The following is a 17,387-nucleotide window of genomic DNA, read 5'->3' as shown; positions in this document are numbered from 1 at the left end:
CATTTTTTATTGAAGTCGCAGGTCAAATGGGACCTCCTCACAGGTGCAGTTCTAGGTCCCTCAAACTGCTATACTAACTTGTATACAATACCATCCAATTAATCTACATCGAACAGTACTGTTTTATGTTAAACTTGCACTTATATTTATTTAAAATTGTCTTACTTATTTTTCAACTTAATTTATGGTTTATAAGATTAGGGACTTTGTCTTATTACCATTTAATTCCAGAGAGCTTTAAACGCCATTCATGATGGGCGTTCAAAAATATTAGGTGAACTGAAGAATGTATATCGGCCACATGTTAGATACTTTGCAAGGGATTGAGCAAAGCAAATAAACACATTTCTATATGCAAGAAGTCCCTAGTCTCGTGGCAGAAGGAATATTAAAACCTTATCAAAGGACTAATCTCTTCTCTTCAGTAAAAGACAGCACCCTGTTTAAGCAGTGAAATAGCTCTCACTCAGTATTGGGGAGAACAGATTCAGAAGCCTATGGCTGGGGATAAAGGGAAGGAAACCAGGAAGATGGTTGTTTAAATACAAATGGAGAACTTGAAATGAGAGAGGTCAGATTCTAGGGAATTACTTGAGGGGGCCTATGGAAAAATAATTTAAAAAGAAAAAGACACTACTTGTAAATAAGAAACAGTAAGATGTTTAAACTGAAGGAGATACACTATTATAAGTGATGTCTTTGGCTGGCCTAATCATTTATTCCAGCCCCAAAGTCTATGATTATCTAACTTACAATTAGACTGAGCCATTGTCACAAGTAGTGAGTAGTACTGAAGGATCCAACAAGAGGGTAATTCACACCAATCGTGAATGTCTGTTCCCCATCACTAGTCCATGAAATCGGGAGGCCAAGTGTTTCTTTCTCTGTCTGCTCCTTAGCTACAGTGGTAGTGGCAGAGTTTCTCTTCCCATACTTTTCTTTCTTAGGCTGTTGAGACTTTAGCTGATAATTCAGGTAAGTCTTTATATGCAGGAAAATGTGGATTAGGGATCAGTATTGTGAAGGCAATTACAGGTTTAAGTAGTAGACTAGAAATAAATTAGTGTTAGGATCCTTGAAATCCCCTTGAATGCCCCATAGAATATGGATTCTTTAAAATCTGCATAGTTAAGGGAAACAGTTTAGAGTTGAAGTTTACATAAAAATTTTTCTGAAGAGAATGCTTAAATGCATATAAACACTTGAAACTCCAAGAATTTGATTAAGTAGGTAGGAGATAGATCCTGGAATGTGCAGTTAAGAATACAAATAGTATAGGTAATCCTAAGAATGCATTTTGAGAAACAATCACTTATATTGATGTCATTGTTGTCTTTAGGGAACAATTCTGAGAATCATATGATCGAAGTGATACCCTGAAGGCAAAACTGCGCATTGTGGTAATAACAGAAACAGAAAGACATTTCTTCTATATAAACTCAATAAACCCAGGATGTGGTCCAACGGCAGCTTGCATCCCTTCCTGTTGACTGGTTTTCCAGGCTTGGAGGCAGCTCATCACTGGATTTCCTTATTTTTCTTGTTCATCTATATGTCTGTCCTTTTTGGCAATGGCACCCTCCTTCTTCTCATTAAGGAAGATCACAATCTTCATGAGCCCATGTACTTCTTTCTGTCCATGCTGGCTGCCACAGACCTGGGGCTGACCCTGACCACAATGCCCACGGTGCTGGGAGTCCTCTGGCTGGATTACAGGGAGATTGGAAGCGCAGCCTGCTTTTCCCAGGCCTACTTTATACACTCACTTTCCTTTGTCGAGTCTGGCATTCTGCTTGCCATGGCCTATGACCGTTTTATTGCCATCTGCAACCCTCTTAGATATACCTCCATGCTTACTACTACTCGAATAGTGAAGATTGGGCTGGGAGTTCTGATTAGGGGATTTGTATCTGTTGTTCCCCCAATCATGCCCCTCTATTTTTTTGTCTATTGTCACTCCTATGTTCTTTCACATGCATTCTGCCTTCACCAGGATGTCATTAAACTGGCCTGTGCTGATACCACCTTCAACCAACTGTACCCAGTTGTGCTTGTGGTCTTTATATTTGTGCTAGATTCTCTGATTATCTTCATCTCCTATGTGTTGATACTCAAGACTGTCCTGAGCATTGCCTCCAGAGAGGAGAGGGCTAAGGCTCTCAATACCTGTGTTTCCCATATCTGCTGTGTCCTGGTTTTCTATGTTGCAGTGATTGGATTATCTCTGATTCATCGTTTTGGAAAGCAGGTTTCACATATTGTTCACCTCATTATGAGCTATGTCTATTTTCTGTTCCCTCCACTAATGAATCCTATAATATATAGTGTCAAGACCAAGCAGATTAAGAATGGCATTCTTCACCTTTTTACTACCCATAGAATTGGAACCTGATCTCCAACCATCACAGTCACTCTCACAAAATGTAAACACTCTAATATTTAGCAGGAGAACAAAGAAGTCTCATATCTAGCATACATGCTCATATGACTTGGTAAAATAGGTGTTAAAATAGAGCTTTAAGTTTCCCTAAGGTATCTCTTTAAGCCCAACTCTTTAGCTAAATGTAGTTTGTACAAATTTTTGTTGCATTCCTGTATACAGAATATTTCTCTAAGCTTTCCACTAAATTATTGTGATAACAATACCTTAGGCATCTATGGGTATGTCTATAATGTAACTAACATGTTTATTTCATGGTATAAAGTTAGCAGATAGTAACAGAGTCATAAAAATATAAAATTATTAGTTGGTTTGAGTGAAATGGAATAGAGTTTGGTTTACTATATCAAATCCAATTTCCAACTCCTATGAATTCCTCTGCAGATGTCCATACAAACAATGGGAACCTATAAATTTGGTCACTGAAGCTCAGGAATTTTCCTGCAAAAAAGAATAAAATCTTCTTTGATCAGTGAACTAATCACTCATCATCCCAACAGTCTAGTTGGTTCCTTCTCCCTCAATCAAATGATCATGAATTTGTCTCAAAAACAATAAACTCATATTTATTCCTCAAGACAGTACCTTCTGACAAACTTGTAACAAAAAAAAAAAATGTGAGAAGAGGAATCATGGATAAATGAGAGGATGTAGACACAGTCGGTACCTCCTTCTATCTTGCTCTCATTCTTATCCCACTACCCTAATTGCTAGCTCTGATGTTGAGGCCATCCCCAGATATCTACCTGTGGCTAACTAGTTTGAATTAGCAGAAGGGACAGTTTCTTCACCTCCTTTTGCTATGAACAAGATCTGAAGACACAAAAAATAGGCTTTTGCATTTTTTTGAAGAATGATTGCTTTCTATACATACATCCTGATTCCATTTAAGAAGTATAAATTTCCCGAAGAATAAAATAATGTCATTCTCATTTGATTAAAATTGTCTAATGAGTTAGGAAGCGACCCATAACTCAATTTAAAATATCCTAAAAAGAGGGAGGTTACGCCTTAATTACACTTTAATCAGAGCAAAAATAATACTTCAGTGAGACAGGAGAGGGGACTATATAGAAGATACTGTTTATGTCTTTGGTGTTTTGCCCAGATCATTTTACAGAACTGTGCATCTGTGAATGTTGGCTGCTCATTGTTCATGGTTTCTGCTTTCTGCAGGTTGTTGTTCTCAACTTAGTAGGAAATGTCTCATGAAGAAAATGGCCCCTGCTCCCCAGGAAGCAGGCCATAGGCAAATACTGACCCTCTTGCCTTCTGAAACTAAGCTCCAGCCGTGACTATACACTTGCTTACCTCCTTTCTCGGTCTACACTGTTTTTCCTTGCTCCCTGTCTCCTGAGAGCATTCATTAATAAATTGCACACATCTGAATCCCTATCTCAGGCTTTGCTCATAGAGAGTCCAACTTAAGAAAAACTGCAATCCTCATTTATATTCTGTTTCATTAAGAGATGTAATTGTGATGTAATCCCAGCACTTTGGGAGGCCGAGGTGGGCGGATCACAAGGTCAGGAGATCGAGACCATCCTAGTGAACACGGTGAAACCCTGTCTCTACTAAAAATATTTAAAAAAAATTAGCCGGGCGTGATGGTGGGCGCCTGTAGTCCCAGCTACTCCAGAGGCTGAGGCAGGAGGATGGCGTGAACCCAGGAGGCGGAGCTTGCAGTGAGCCGAGATCGCGCCACTGCACTCCAGCCTGGGCGACAGAGCAAGACTCTTATATTTATTATTTATTATTCAATAAATAAATAAATAAAATAAATAAATAAGAGACATAATTGTGAAAAAACCTGAGCACATAAAAAAGCTATAGGCTTTATCATTTTTTTAATCCTTGTCACTCCATGTCATCTGAGCAACACAGTCTGAATACTAAATTGTGAGTGTGAGTGCATGTATGTGATGGTAGGTTTTTGTCCTACTTTCATTCATAAAACCAAACATATGTCCCTTAATTATGCTCTACCACATCCACAACTTATTTTATTCATAAAAATATTGTGAGGTAGATATTATCACTGTTTTCTTGATGGGGAAATTTAATATAAAAAGTTAAATATTCCCTCCAAGGGCATAAAATTTATAAGTGGTATAGTCGTGATTCACATTTATATCTTCTAATTATAAGGCCCGTGTGAATGGTACGCCACTAAAATAGTCTATCCTTAGTGGCTTCTACTTTTTGCCTTATATTCCATCATGCTTATAGAAGTAGTACCTACTTCCTTTTTCTGAAAATTTCTCTTCTTTCTACTTCAAAAATATTGTTCCCTATGAAAACTGGTATTTTGCATTGTATCTCCAAACTCTTAACTGCAGTAGAACTTTTTAAAAAATAATTTCTCAATATGACATTGCAAAAAAAAGAGTAATGCTTTTATTGTGGTAGAAGTACTAAAATGCAATACTTAAAATCGTTAATGACAATGTTTTTCATCAGGCAAGTGACTTCAAACTGTAATAAGTATTTAAAGTAAATTGTAGATAAAGAACTGATAATAAATACAAAGAATCTTCAAATCCCTGATTCCATGTTTTCCTTAGACTCAGTGACAAGGAGGACAGTTTGAATCTTTTTTTGATTCCACAGCCTAATAAACTCCTCTTCTTGTAATTTATTTTGTTCAGCCTAGTTTCAGTTGAGTTTCAGTCACTTATAACCAAAGACTATTAAAAATTATATCATCTCAGTTACAGATATGTGAATCTTCTCTAACTATTATTTAAAACTGGAAAATACTGTTAGGTAGAAGAGCTGCCTCTTTTTCTAAAATACAGGAAATGGAACCTAAAAATGGCAGGAAAGTTGACCATTGATGAATGATTTATGAAGTTATTTTCCCTGTCTAAGAAGTTCATTTCTGACTGAAAGAAAGTGAAAAACTAAATTTATTGAGAAGATGCTGTAGGATGAATACAGACACAGGACATTGGTGGGAGGGAAAACTAAATAATTATCTCAAACTTATTTATACAGAAGGCTACATGGTGGAAGTCCACTTAGACATATTTTTCTATTCTAAACCCATTTTAACAATCATCATAAACACAATATGTTAGTATTATCATAAAATGTAGAACTTTCTGTGATCTCCTACAAGTCTTCCTGTGGTAAAATGCTATGTACTATTAGAAGCCTTAGCAAGTTAATACAGGAACAGAAAACCAAATACTACATGTTCTCACTTACAAGTGGGAGCTAAATGATGAGAACACATGGACACATGGAAGGGAACATCACACACTGGGGCCTGTTGGAGGGTGGAGGGTGAGAAGAGGGAGAGGATCAGGATAAGTAACAAATGGGTACTAGGCTTAATCCTGAGTGATGACATAATCTGTACAACAAACCCTCATGACACAAGTTTACCTATGTAACAAACCTGCTCTTGTTCTCCTGAACTTAAAATGAAAGTTAGAAAAAGAAGCCTACTTATAACACTATCTCCCAGGAAGCACTGCACATAAGTTTGTGCTCATCAGAAGAGTATAGTTCGGAGTGGCCCAGTGGACTAACAAACTGGTGAACCACCTTCTTACAGCAGGTGAAGCCTGTAATTCAGCTTTTGATCATTCAAGACTGAAAAAATATAACTTATATAGAGAAGGACCTCATGAGGAATAAATTTCATGGTGCCTATTAAGATAAATAAGTAGCATGTAGTTATAGGAAATCTAAGGTGTAAAAGAATATGAATTTTAAAAAGCCATTGCCAAATACCATCCTTTCTTTTTCAAATAATATTATAATTGTATAGTATGGGCTTGAAGGGATAATATACCATAGGAATATTTGATTGAGGAAATGAAAGGCTAAGTGTACATTCCTGTAGACAAAATAAATAAGCCAATCTTAGAAATGATTAAGAAGACATGGAAGAATCTTAGAGACCCACTGAAAAAATATGTATGGTCTAATGAGTTGACAGATCACTTTTCCTCCTATATAAAATGAATTTATACTAGATAAGGGGCAGATGAACTTTATTCATTGCATTAACGAATAATTGCTGGGTTCCTTCACCAAAGATGCAGATTTTTATAGGGTAAATGAAAGGTGAATTTAAAGATACTTACTAGATTATATGAGTATTAAATTGGGCAGCAAGGATGATTAGAAATGGTTAAGGACCCAGAGGTCTCCATGTCCAATTAAAGAATGTAAATCTGTTTTGATTTTATAGCCTAAATCCTTAGACACAGTCATTGTTATTAATAAACTCATAGACAACATTTATTTTATGGGAAAATATAAAAAATTTATGTCCCTTGATTTCAAGTACATGCCACCAAACTGACAGATGATAGTGATTAGTGACAAAGCGCCTCAAAAATAAATGAGATGGCCCTATGTTAGTCATGGTTCTCCAGAATAATAGAATCAACAGGATTTACCCAACTTCAAATTATACTACAAGGTGACAGTAACTGAAACAACATGGGACTGATACAAAAACAGACACACGGACTAATGGAACAGGATAGAGAACTCAGAAGTAAGACCGCACATCTAAAACAATCTGATCTTCAACAAACCTGGTAAAAACAAGTAATGGGGAAGGGATTCCCTATTTAATAAATTGTGCTGGGAGAACTGGCTAGCCATATACAGAAAATTGAAACTGGACCCCTACCTTATACCTTATACATAAATTAACTCAAGATGGATTAAAGACTTCAGTGTAAAACCCAAAACTATAAATCAAGACATAGGCACAAGCAAAGATTTCATGATGAAAATGTCAAAAACAATTGCAACGAAAGCAAACACTGACAAATGGGATCTAATTAAACTAAACAGATTGGGCGTGGTGGCTCATGCCTGTAATCCCAGCACTTTGGGAGGCCAAGGTGGGTGGATCACTTGAGGTAGGGGTATAAGGACAGTCTGGCCAACATGGTGAAACTCCATCTCTACTAAAAATAATTTTAAAAAATTTTTTTGCTGGGTATGGTAGTGCGCACCTGTAACCCCAGCTGCTCAGGAGGCTGAGGCAGGAGAATTGCTTGAACCCAGGAGACAGAGGTTGCAGTGAGCTAAGATCGCACCACTGCACTCTAGCATGGGTGACAGAGTGACACTTCATCTCAAAATAAAGAAAAATGAAACGAAATAAAGAGCTTCTAAATAGCAAAATAAACTATCATCAGAGCAAAAAGGCAACCTACAGAATAGGAGAAAATTTCTGCAATCTATTCATCTGACAAAGGTCTAATATCCAGAATCTATGAGGAACTTAAACAAATTTACAAAAAAAAAAAAAAAAAAAGAGAAAACACACACACACAAACAACCCCATTAAAAAGTGGGCAATGACATGAACAGACACTTCTCAAAAGAAGACATTTATGTGGCCAACAAATATACGAAAAAAGTCTCAATATCACTGATCATTAGAGAAATACACATCAAAACCACAATGAAATACCATCTCAAGTCAGTCAGAATGTTGATTATTAAAAAGTCAAGAAACAACAGATGCTAACAAGGCTGCAGAGAAATAGGAACACTTTTACACTGTTGGTGGGAATGTAAACTAGTTCAACCATTGTGGAAGACAGTGTGGAAATTCCTCAAAGATTTAGAACCAGAAATACCATTTGACCCCACAATCCCATTACTGGGTATATACCTAAAAGAGTATAAATCATTCTGTTACTAAGATACATGCACATGTATGTTCATTGTAGCACTATTCACAATAGCAATGACATGGAATCAACTCAAATGCCCATCAATGATAGACTGGATTTAAAAAATGTGGTACATAAAACACATAGTGAAATACTATACAGCCAAAAAAAAGGAATGAGATCATACCCTTTGCAGGGCCACGGATGGAGCTGAAAGCCATTATCCTTAGCAAACTAATGCAGGAACAGAAAACCAAACACCACATGTTCTCATTTAGAAGTGGGAGCTGAACAATGAAAATGAGAACACATGGAAACAGTGAGCAGAACAACACACACTGGAGCCTGTCAGGGGTGGGGTGTGGTGAGGGAGAGCATTAGAAAAAATAGCTAATGCATGCTGGGCTTAACACCTAGGTGATGGGTTGATAGGTACAGCAAACGACCATTGCACACATTTACCTATGTAATAAACCTGCACATCCTGTACGTGTACCTCAGAACTTAAAAATAAAGATTAAAAAAATTAGAATGTACATAAAAATATGGAAATTAATAAATGTGATTCACTGCATTTAAAAAAAAGTAATGGAAAAAACTGCAATTACTGTTGCACCAACCTAATATAAGGAATTAATAGATGTGATCATAGAGGAAAGCAAGTCCCAAGATATTCAAAGTGAGTCATCAAGTTGAAAACTCAAGAGAGCCCTGTAGTTTAGTCCCAGTCCAAGTCTGAAGGCCTGAGAACTAGGAGGATTGATGGTGTACTTGCAACCCCAAAACCATCAGGCTTCAGACCCAGGAAGTTTTGATGTTTCAGTTCAATCTAAAGGCAGAAAAAAGGGTCTACATTCCAGTTTGAAGGCTATCAATAAGGAAGAATTCTCTCTGATTTGGGGAAGGGTCAGACTTTTTGTTCTATTCAGGTTTTCAACTGATTGGATGAAGCCGCCTGCAATAGGAAGGACCGTCTGCTTTACTTGATCTACCAATTTAAATATTAATCTCATCTGAAAACACCCTCACAAAAACACCTAGAATGATGTTTGACAAATATTTGGGCACTTCATGGCTCAGTCAAATTGGCATATAAAACTAACCATCAGAGCCTGTAGAGGATGATTTAAAGGATGGAATCTTCAGAGATGATTGTGGAATCCAGCAGGCTGACAGATAATAGAATCAAACTACAGAGAAAAAAAAAGAAGCCGGTATTGTCAGCACAGACTTACTCAACAAACAGCAAAAATCCTAGGATAGAGACCTTCCTGAATCGTTAGTAATATAAGCTTATAATACCTGAATATTGCCTTCCTATATGCCGTATGTAATATAGGGCAGCAGTTAGATATAGACTGTGACACCAGAGCTCAGGCCAAGAGCCAACGAATGGGAAGACCAGAAAAATATTTTCATTTTAAAAAGTTAGGCAATTTCTAATAATATGACTGTCTGAGTGTTTTCAGAACTGATATTCTAATAAATATTGAGTTATATGATTGAGAAGGATACAAGCACTCAATGGATGACCCTTGTCAGGAAACACTGCATCAAAGAAGGCTTTTATTACAGGAGATAGAGGTCCTTCCCAATCTGAGATTATGCTGCTGTGATATGATACTTCACTTCACAGGCAATACAGCAGGAAATAGGAAAAGAATGAACAAGGTCTTAGAAAACACATGAAGGAGAGACAGATAAATGGCTACTTAAGGAAATAGAAGATACTTTGGGTGCCCTGCCTAATTCCTCCCAGTGCCCCTAAGCTTGGTGACTTTGAGTGTTGACTGATAATAGTTGTTCCTATTCTCTGGAGGCTTATCCTCCACCAACAGTGTCACTTCACATGAGATTTTATCCCAACTCTGGGGCAGTCTGCAGGAAATTACTTTATATCTGTTCTAGGATAAGTGATGTTTCCAGGAATAGAGTCATATTTATAGGGCAGAAGACTAGTGTACTACCAGTGAGAGGGTCAATATACCTACTAATGAAACAGGAGGGCAGCCTGAAATTAAATCAATATATCCGGGTCTTACTACCCCCACCTCATTTTAAATTCAAAGCATGGCTCCCCTAAATCAATCCAAACCTTAATTTTCACTGAGTACAAACAGGACACACAAACTTTCAGACTTAAGCCATTTCCAGAGACTGACTCTTAATCATGATTTCCTGCTACTGTTCTACTTATATTTAGAAAGACCTATGAGCAGATGGCAGTTCAGGAGGAACTTAACTGATGTGAAATGTCACGGGCCAAGATGTGACCCGCATGGTTCATCACGAAGCACCCATATTCATTTTAAAAATCTCATAGTTGGGTGAAGTTCCAGGATAAATTTAGGACACAAGACTGATGAGACAATAGAAATTCTCAGATCCTTATTTCTCTGACAGACTACGAGTATTGTATTCAAGTACAAATTATCAGAGAAAGCCAGGGATGTAAGGAATACCTCCACTATGTCCCCTTTTTAACATTACTACAGGACACTTAAAGTAAATAAGATTTTTTAAACTTGATTTATATTGCTCCAGAAGCAGTAACTCTTGATTCTTGGGCAAGACTTACCAAGAGACAGAAAACAAGCTTATTGTTTGAAAGAACTTATCAGCAGTACTCATTTGTGAGTATATATAACAAACAATCTTATTTGAAACCAAGAAAAGATTAAGTGTGAGGGATTTATCAAGCTTTGTCTAAGTTGAGTGAGCTTATTGGCTACAGGATTAGGGAATAACAAGAGTAGGCTGCACGGTATCTTCTTTTTGAGGTGGGGAATCATACAAGGCAAAGGTGGTATGATAGCATGACTTCCGTCTGCTGGATGAAGCTACAATTCTGTTTTCTTTTTGCAAAGAAAATATGGGACTTTAGAACATAGTTCTGGAGCCCACTTCCTTCTCCAAAAGAGGCTTGAAAAAAGAATCCCAGCAGCCTAATTATCCAGCATCAAGAGAGATATTGGGGAACAATTTTGAATACAAATAACCCCATAAATTAACCCTGTTAGCAGTCTTCAGATACACCATTTAAACTAATTTCTACACCAGGACTTAGCAATCACCTCTCCCCTTAATTTCTGATACCTCAGGTCAGGCTCTAGTGACTATGGGAGAATGGAATGACGACAATTGAGAGGAAAATAAAGAACAATCTTCTTGGACTTCTCTTCCACCACATAGTTGTTGCAAGAGGGTAAATAGAGAAAAGAGGCAAGATATCTGTATCTATGGATTCTGCCAGATGTATCAACCTTTAACACAGAAGTTCAACTTCTTAGAAAATGCTGACTCTGAAAGAAAAACGGTAGTTTTATGTGGTGGGTGCTTACATGAATAATTAAGAGTTCTGAGTTGACATCTAGAAGTTCTCATTAGCTCAGTGCTATTAGGAACACTTTTCCTTCAATAGAAATTTTCTTTGGAAGATGCAGGAGAGGAAAGAGACTGACTTTGGGAGTGAATGTGCAGGGTGGGGTCACCATGACACCTGTAGGTCTCTATACTACATCTCCTCCTCCTCTGGATGCAGTTCTCTAGGCTCGGTTTTCTTTATCTTACATCCACCTATGTTCCCTTTCTGCCTCCTTCTTCCTCTTCTTTGTAGCTCCCACATTTTCAGCTTATACATTAGCCAATTAGTATATTAGTAATATTTTGAAGTCATTGTTTTTACATAAGTCAGTTTAACAGTCAGCATACCAGTCAGTGATCAATGTGTTAATCATAAAATAATTAAAATTTTATAAATGACTTTACAATCAATATGTCAAACTCAGTCATTGCTTCCAGGGCCACTGATGTATTAATACAACAGTTAGTAAGGTAAGCAATGTTAGTGTTGGAGTGGGAGTAGAACTGTGTTTTTTACTACAATGAGTTAGAGCCACTAGGTCTGGTCTGAGAGACTAGTAAAAGAATGTAAACAGTAAAAATTTTGTGCTAAGTTTTATGCTAAAATCTGGGTGATGCAAAAGAGACATCTGGGGTTTAGTTAGAGAGGGCAAAATAAGAGACGATATAGAAATAGACACAACAAAAGGGTGATAGATATAGGAAGAAAGACACAGGAAAACAATAGGATGGGGACATACAGCTGCACCCTATGTACCTGAGCAGATGGGGCAGAAATGATCAGTGCTGCCCAGGCAAGTCCAGCCTAAATAAGTTGAACCATGCATTAGAGTGAAAAATAAATGTTTAATGTTGTCAGCCATTGATGTTATACAGGACTTTGTCATGTGACAATTCTGTGATAATAGATAAATGATACAATAATTTACATAAACTCTAAATATTAGTTTATTATAGGACGCTATAAACTCTTAATAAAATATGGATAATAGTAATATTTTGCATTAGTTTTTCTGTGTTTTTGGTTTTTATTTTAGGTATTACTTTTTAATTTATTTATTATTATTATACTTTTAAGTTGTAGGGGTACATGTGCATAACATGCAGGTTTATTTTATATGTATACTTGTGCCATGTTGGTCTGCTGCGCCCCATCAACTCGTCATTTACATCAGGTATATCCCAATGCAATCCCTCCCCCTCCCCCACTCCCAAACAGTAGGCCCCGATTGTGTGATGTTCCCTTCCTGAGTCCAAAATTGATCTCATTGTTCAGTTCCACCACTATGGTGAGAACATCACCGGGATATTTGGTTTCTGTTCTTGTGATAGTTTACTAAGAATGATGGATTCCAAGCTGCATCCATGTCCCTACAAGGGCCTTAAACTCATCCTTTTTATGTGCATAGTATTCCATGGTGTATATGTACATTTTCTTTTCTTTTTATTTTATTTTTAATTTATTTATTATTATTATTATACTTTAGAATTTGTAGGGTACATGTGCATAACCCACAGGTTTTGTTATATGTGTATGTATACTTGTGCCCTTGTTAGTCTGCTGCACCCATCAACTCGTCATTTTATCAGGTATAACTCCCAGTAATCCCTCCCCCTCCCCCTCCCCATGATAGGCCCAGTGTGATGTTCCCCTTCCTGAGTCCAAGTGATCTCGTTGTTCAGTTCCACCTATGAGGTGAGAGGAACATGCGTTGTTTGGTTTTCTGTTCTTGTGATAGTTTGCTAGAATGATGGTTTCAGCTGCATCCATGTCCCTAAGGCCTTAAACCCATCCTTTTTATGGCTATATTCATGGTGTATATAACCACATTTTCTTAATCCAATCTGTCACTGATGGACATTTGGGTTGATTATGATCTTTGCTATTGTGAATAGTGCCTGTAGCAATAAACATGCGTGTGCATGTGTCTTTAAGGCAGCATAATTTATAATCCTTTAGGTATATCCCCAGTAATGGATGGCTGCGTCATATGGTATCTATACAGATCATGAAAGATAGTATTTCTGAACAGCAGGTGTGTAACACTGTCTGATTCTTGCTTTGAAGCTTCCTCTCAAAGAAAGTGCCTCCACCCTGTGAGGTGTGGGTATCAGAGCTTGCCCCTAATTGAGGATGTGTCTCCCAGTTAGGCTACTCTGGTCAGGGACCCCTTGCCAGGCAGGCTGATCTGTCCCGTTCTCAGATCTCAGCCTCCATGTTTGGAGATCCACTGCTCTCTTCAAAGCTCCTCCAGACAGGAGTGTGGTTTGCATCTCTGCAGAGGTGTCTGCTGCTTGTTGTTGTTGTTGTTGTAGCTGTGCTAGCTCACAGAGAGAGACAGGTCTGCAGAGACAAAGGCAGGTTTCCTTGAGCTGCTGTAGAAGCTCCACCCAGTTGGGCTTCCCAGCAGCTTTGTTCACCAGCCTCAGCAATGGCAGGGCAGCCTCCCAGCCTGCACTGCTGCTGCCTTGCCAGTAGATCACAGACTGCTGTGGCAGCAAGGGAAGCTCAGTAGGCACGTAGGACCCTCCCAACCAGGTGTGGGATAGAATCCTCTCCTGGTGTGCCTGTTTTGCTTAAAAGCAATGTGGAGCAGGAGTTGCGATTCTCCAGGAGTGGTATGTGTCTCAGTTCCCCTGGCTGGAAAAGGGATTCCCTTCCCCAAGCCAGGTGAGGCGATGCTATAAGCATAACTTCAGCTCTCGCCCAAGGTGGGGCTGCAGCCTGACCAGCACAGATGAGCCGGCCTCCCCAGTGAGATGAACCCAGTACCTCAGTTGAGAATGCAGAAATCTGCTGGTCTTCTTATTAGCCATGGCTTTAGCTGGGAGTTGGTGGAGACTGGAGCTGTTCCTGTTGTATCTTGCTCCAGCCCCTCAGGTATTACTTTTCATGGATTTTCTATTGTTATACACAAATTACTGCAACTTGAGCTGCTTAAAACATGATTAGTTTATTATATCACATTTCTGGCAGGTCTACACTCTAACCAAACCCGCTGAGTTTCTGCTTAGGATGTGCTATAGGGATTAATTCAAATGTCAGGAAGACTGGGCTCTTCTGAAGGCTCTGAAGAATTAAACTGCGTTCATTCAGATTATACTCAGAGTTCAGTTTCTTTTCTTTTTCCTTTTTGAGACCAGGTCATCTGTCCTTAAGCCTGAGTGCAATGGCTGTACCTCCTTGCTCCCTGCAACCTGTACTCCTGGGTTCATGATGGTCTGCTGCCCCAACTTCCCAAGCAATAGCTGGAACTACAGGTACTGAGTGACCACACGGGCCTAATTTTTGTATTTTGGTATGTGGGATTTCTGTATTGGCCAGGCTGGTCTGGAATTCCTGACTTCAGGTGATCCGCCCACCTCGGCCTCCCAAAGTGCTGGGATTATAGGCTTGAGTGAGCCACCGCACCTGGCTGTCAGAGTTCAGTTTCCTACTGCTGAGCTCTGAAGTCCCAGTTTTTTTTTTTTTTTTTTTTCAGACTATTAGCTAGGATGCCCGTTCTGTACGTAGGGGCTTCTTGTATTCCTTCTTTTGTGACCTCCTTATATTTCAAACCAGCAACTGATCCATAACCTTTCTCAAATTTTGAATATGTCTGGCTTCCTATTCTCCTACTGTAGTCGAAACTGAGGATGAAGTAGTATGATCTAGAGCTGTGCTGTCCAAAACAGTAGCATCTGGTTAGCTTGAGTCAGAATTTTCTGTAAGTGTAAGCACTTGATTTTGAAGAATTTGTACAAAAAAAAAAAAAAAATTGTGGGAACTATCTCATATATGATTTTTATGCTGATTATCTATTAAAATGATAATATTTTGGATATAGTAGCTTAAATAAGATGTGTTATTAATACTAATTTTATCACTTTTCTTTTTATTCTTTTTAATGTGACTACCAGAATATTTAAAATCACATATTTAGCTCTAATTCTGTTTCCACCACATAGTGCTGGTCTAGAGAGCTGTTTTGTTTGTTTCTCCTCAGATATCCACCATGTCACCCACCATTAGTGCTGCCCCTTTTCTCCTCACTGGCTTTCCAGGTCTGGAGAGATTTCATCCTTGGAGTTCTATCTCCTTTTTTGTCATCTATGTCTCTACAGTCCTTGGCAAGGGCACCCTGTTCTTTATCAGAGACGACTACACTCTTCACGAGCCCATGTACTACTCTCTGGCTATATTGGCAGCCACAGACCTTAGTGTAACTTTGACAATAATGCCCACTGTGCTTGGCATTTTCTAGCTGGATCACAGGAAAATAAGCCATGGAGCCTGCTTCCTCTAGGTGTGTCTAATCCACTCCCTTTCTATTGTGGAGTCTAGAGTGTTACTCGTCATGGCCCGTGACAGTTTTATTGGCACCCGTAATCTCCTGAGATACACCTCCATTCTCACCAATGCTAAGGTGGTGAAGATAGGTTTGAGGGTTCTAATGAGGAGATTTATTATGCCAATTGTGCCCATAATCACCACCCTCTCTGGATTCCCCTACTGTCGATCCCATGTCCTCTCCCATGCCTTCTGCCTGCACCAGGATGTGATCAAACTGGCCTGTGCAGACTTTACCTTTAATAGACTTTATCCTATAGTCCTGTTCTCATCAACTGGTTTCTTGGACTTTGTGCTTATCCTTATCTCTTATATTCTGATCCTTAAGAAGGTCATGGGAATTGCCTCAGGCAAGGAGCAGACTAAGGCCCTAAATACTTGTATTTCTCACATTAGCTGTGTTCTGGTTTTTTATGTCACTGTGACTGGGCTAACCCTCATTCATCGATTTGGAAAAAATGTTCCACATGTAGTTCACATTATCATGAGCTATGTCTACTGTGTCTTCCTCCCATTTATAAATCCAATAATCTATAGTATTAAGACCAAGCAGATACAGAATGGCATCAGTCGCCTTCTGTCTTTTCACAGAATTTGAACCTAATTGATGACTTTGGGGGTATCTCCCCATTGCAGAATGGATTTGTCATATGATTCCAAGGTGGCTCAAAACCAAAGACCTGACATTGCTGTCATTTAAAAGACACAGAATCATTGCTCCAATTCTCTGTGTCCCCATCCTACTCCTAAGGGCATTGACCTTAGTTTTGTTGCTCTGATTGGTAGATAGATTTGCTTTATGTTGTCATTTTCCACTCTGTCAGAATCACTTCTCTTCATGCCTATCTGAGGTCAAGGATACTTGAAGTGGTTACAGAATCTATGCAGACATAGTAGAATGACATAGCTTGATGGAGTTTCCCAACACTGCATGGAAAACAGGTTAATAATTTACTGTGTGCCTGACAGTGTATCAGAGGTAATGAAAGGTCTTAGACTGCCTTACTGGTACTGCATGGCACTACACTGAATCAGAAGGAGGTGAAAGTAAGGTATTAAAACTAAAAGAGGTCATTCCGCCAATACAACCAAGGACCAAACAAGAACTTGGATTCTAGCAGATGCCAGCTTGGCTAGATGCCCACCAAGGATTAGTGAGAAGTTTCTGAGTCGATGAGATCTGGTGTCTGCCACCTAATGGGATGAAGGTTCCAAATAACCTATAATAAAATAAATTTCTATTTCTTGCACGCCTGAATTTTTGTTCCTTTTTTGCATTTTTTCTGTGTTCGGTATAGCCTCAATACATGCTTAATTACAAACAAATGCAATCTTTTCAAAAAAAGTTTATTAGGGCTTCCAATGCATTTTATGCCTTGAAGGAGTCAACATTACCAGAATCTGTGTATCAATAAATGAGAAGAGAAACCATATTTTATTAATCAACAGGTAAGGATAGCTAGGGAAAATGATGTACATTAAACAATACTATAGAAAATGTATTGGCAAATGAAATAATGTATTCAATCAGCAATTAGCTCATGAATTTTCTTGTTAAATTGGAAGATGAATTGCATGACCCTATGTTTTACCATCATTC

General features: G+C 38.5%; 1 protein-coding gene and 1 pseudogene across 1 annotated transcript; both read left to right on the top strand.

Moving 5' to 3' along the window:
- The first annotated feature begins 1,453 nt into the window (after positions 1-1,453).
- On the top strand, positions 1,454-2,392 carry OR51B5 (olfactory receptor, family 51, subfamily B, member 5). Its single transcript, NM_001168852.1, is given in 1 exon segment — positions 1,454-2,392. A coding segment is annotated over 1 exon segment (939 nt).
- A 12,388-nt stretch (positions 2,393-14,780) lies between these two features.
- LOC101004047 lies at positions 14,781-17,387 on the top strand (annotated as a pseudogene).

This window comes from Papio anubis, chromosome 12 (assembly GCF_008728515.1).
Source record: "Papio anubis isolate 15944 chromosome 12, Panubis1.0, whole genome shotgun sequence".
NCBI lineage: Eukaryota > Metazoa > Chordata > Mammalia > Primates > Cercopithecidae > Papio > Papio anubis.
The sequence above is the reverse complement of the archived record's forward strand: the minus strand, read 5'-3'. Positions and strand labels throughout refer to the sequence as shown.